Source organism: Sinocyclocheilus grahami, unplaced genomic scaffold (assembly GCF_001515645.1).
Source record: "Sinocyclocheilus grahami isolate Dianchi unplaced genomic scaffold, SAMN03320097.WGS_v1.1 scaffold629.1, whole genome shotgun sequence".
In the NCBI taxonomy this organism is placed as follows: domain Eukaryota; kingdom Metazoa; phylum Chordata; class Actinopteri; order Cypriniformes; family Cyprinidae; genus Sinocyclocheilus; species Sinocyclocheilus grahami.
Genome location: NW_015505808.1, coordinates 621,403 through 625,086, shown reverse-complemented (window position 1 = coordinate 625,086; position 3,684 = coordinate 621,403). Strand labels below are relative to the sequence as shown.

Sequence of the window (3,684 nt, the reverse complement as noted above, 5' to 3'; positions counted from 1 at the left end):
AAGCAGCGCAATAATATAGAACGGTAATTAAAGGCTCTAATGCACACACCAGCACACCAGTATAGGTGTGTGTATTGTAGGAGCTAGACAACGTATGATGACGTATGACAGCATAGTAGTGGTGTCCCAATTCTTAGGGGAATATTTTCACCCCTACCCCGACACTCTGTTTCAAGGGACAAGGGGAAGGAGTAGGCGGAGGGGTAGGGGAAGGGGTATAAAATAGAATTGGGATTGGGGCTTAATGACAGGTCTGCAGTATAGAATGAAGAACTGTCTGATGGACCAGGAAAGTGGAAAGCATCTTACCGGCTTTCTTGGGCACACGAGTGAAGGTTCCTTTCACAGTTCGGCAGTGGGAGTTGTCACCCCCACACACACCACACTTATCCTCCACCTTACTGGAGCCAATTTCCCTGTCACAGCCCACTTTCTGAAGGAAAGGGAGAAAGGGAGAGGGGGGAGGGGGAATATGCAAGACACACTCAGACAAGAGGCAAGTGGTCCCATCAAAAATACTTCAAGCTTTCATCTTTGAATATGTCTGCATTTGATATCATGAAATTATAGCTGCTTTTAATAGTTTTGAAGTATCTCCCATGTTGCTATTTTGGCCACTGAAGCATTATCCGTAAAAAGTGTCACCAAGAATCAGTTATTTTTCTTTTTGAAAGTACAACATGACATTTACAAATATGAGACACACTGCAGCAGTTTGCTGAACAAAACTTTTAAAAAGATGATCGATATCTGCAAATAAATCCTAAAGCATCGGTACACTAGCTGACACACTATCAATCATTTCCTCCCAAAAGCTAATCACTATTCATTGTCCATTCCATCTACAAAAATCAATGTACTTCTATCAGCCCCATTCAGAGAGATCCATTCTTCAAACAACATTAATTGTGAAGTGGCACTCATCCTGTACACAGTACTTTGTCAGATGCAGTTGCTCAGTGACAATCCACAGAGGCAACTCACAAATGTATAACAGAAAATAACAAGGATGTACAGTGGGACAGATTTGCCTGCACTTACAATTAAAATTAAAATGTGTAGACGCATTTTTGCCTATTCAGAAGTGTGTGAAAAGTTCTAAATTGGTCTTACATGGATTTTAATGAACACAAGTCTTTGAGTAAAGTGAGTCAGATGTGTACTTTAATGTCAGACTAGGTAATGTCCTTCTACACTGCATGCTGGTGTTTTACGACACAATTAGGCACAACACTAAGCCTATCAGTAAACAGGGAAGATATTTTGTTTGCCCTGGGAGCATTTATTAAGTGCATCTGCCCAAGAAATTAATTCCCCAAAGCAAAGCCATAGCAACCACACACATTGACACTGATAAACCAACATTCAGAATTCAGACAAATCTGGAAATAATTTCTGTGCTGGTGGGGAAAATGGCCAGCCAATGTACTTAAAAATAAATATGTGCTGATGTGTATTTACTCTCTTGTGAAACAATCTCTTGTAATTATGTATTTGTTGCCATAACACAGAATAATTATGCTAAGATTTTTAAAGAGAACAATAATGATTTTGAAGGTAAGCCTCAGCCTAAGTTCAAGTTCATGGCAGCAGATCTTTCAAATATATTTTTGTTTTAATCAGGTGGTTATGAAAATGAGCTATTTTGTTGCACACCATTCTATTATTGAGTTCTTAATGAGAAAAATACTAGTCATGTTCATTTTAATTTGTGCTAATTATTTTTTTAGCATCAGTTATAATGTATGAAAAAGGCAGCATACAACCCTGAAATAGTACCTGAAATGCATAATGAAATTTGAATGCTTACCACACAATCTCCACGCACACAGATGCTATACGGGTCTTTGTAAGAGCACTTTGTCCCATCATGCACCAGCTGCTTCATGTAAGCCACGTCACCTGTTTCTTTTGACTGGCAATAAAGATGACATCTTTTGTTGGCTGAAAATATAGAAAGACATGAAGAAATATTATTTAATAAGAAAGACCACAAATTACAGCTGGACTCAGTTACAGTATGTGCCTTTTTTCCTGTAGCTATATTCAAATAAAATAAAGTTATAAGAAGTCAATGATAACATTCAAACAATAAAAGTGATATATAAACAAGCACTAACACTTTAGATTAGGAAACACTATTCACTATTAACTAGTTGCTTATTAACATGCATATTACTAGCATATTGACTGTTTATTAGTACTTATAAAGCACATATTAATGCCTTATTCTGCATGACCATATTCTAGATCCCTTAACTCTACTCCACACCCAAACATAACTACTACGACTAAAACTTACTATCAATAAGCAGTTTATTGAGGGGAAAACTCTTAGTTAATAGTTAATGCTCCGTAATCTAAAGTGTCATCAATCAAAAATTAGTACTATAATATAATATTCAAGTAAAATTAAAATGAATGTGCTTTTTTAGGTCTTAATCTCCAAGTTTTGAACTAATCAATTATTCATATGCATTAAAAATTACTTTTGCAACATAGTTCTGACATCTGCTGCCCGATTAAACTCTTGAACTTATAAAAATAGCTTAAAATAGTATATAATACCATTAGAATAACTCCCTAAAATGTTTAGCATATGCTAATTAGGTTTCACATTGCAACTAGTTGCTATTTTATATTATAAGAGAAAAATAGCACAAATGTTTAAAAGGAGAGCTTATGCAAAAATCTAAATTCTGTCATCATTTACACACCCTTATGTTTATCCAAAAAAAGTAATACAAGTTTGAAATGACATGAGGGTGAGTAAATGATGACAGACTTTTCAGCACATAGTAATGGAATGCAATGAAATGAACGTATGGTGTGTGGATATTAACGTGCTAATGTAGACAACACTAGGAGACCTTGTGGAAGTGTTTGGTCAAGTAACTTAAAGGCACAATATGTACGATTTTTTTTATTAAAATATCCAAAAACCACTACACTGTAAAATCCAATAGTTTACCTTACTTAGATTTAGTTAGTTATCTTTACTTAGTTGTTATACTTACTAGGTTTTATTAAGTTACAGCTACTTTCAAGGCAAATAAAACAATTTACTTACTGTTTTGAGTGACACTTACTTAAAATATTCCAGTAGCCACAAAGGAACCACTGATATTAATAAAGCAGTGAGAGGCAGCAGCGCATTAATATGTTGCTAATGTGCAACATAACAACAGAAGAAGAGGAAAAGAAAAAGAGTCTTAATAGACTTTTCACCCATTTCCTCCATGTCTGCTGTTATCTTTCACTAGTTGCATTCACTCGTTTCCCAAAGTCATCTTGAATGTTGAATTCTCAATACAACTGAAATATTTAAGAGAACATCACATAAGTTAACTTCATAAATAGATGTTGATTTTCCTCAAATGTGTTTTTTTTTACTCACCATTATAGTGATTAGCGTTCTCTTTGGTTGGGCACTTTGAACTTGGTTTACATTACTATAACTTACTTCCTGTTAAAGCAGTAAAGCATTATGAAGTCAGAGTTATTTGAGTTCAAAGGAAGAAAAGTAATAAATAGGTTGCATCTAGAAGGTGACCTATCTTCTAATTAAAACATTAGTGTATTTTTTGTGTGTTTAATAATGAACTATATCAAATTTATTTTTTCATAATTATCCTGAGATGTTAATATTTGGGTTTATATAATCCTTAAATCGTGTGTGGTAAC

General features: G+C 34.6%; 1 protein-coding gene across 1 annotated transcript in view; it reads right to left on the bottom strand.

The window, feature by feature from the left end:
- Positions 1-241: 241 nt before the first annotated feature.
- The window catches only part of LOC107558022 (A disintegrin and metalloproteinase with thrombospondin motifs 3-like), a 95,150-nt gene continuing 91,707 nt past the window's right edge, over positions 242-3,684 (bottom strand). The window contains exons 13-14 of the mRNA XM_016241623.1: positions 1,811-1,944; positions 242-433 (exon numbers count right to left, since the gene is read on the bottom strand). Coding sequence (XP_016097109.1) covers positions 242-433; positions 1,811-1,944 — 326 coding nt within the window. The remainder of the gene's footprint in view (positions 434-1,810; positions 1,945-3,684) is intronic.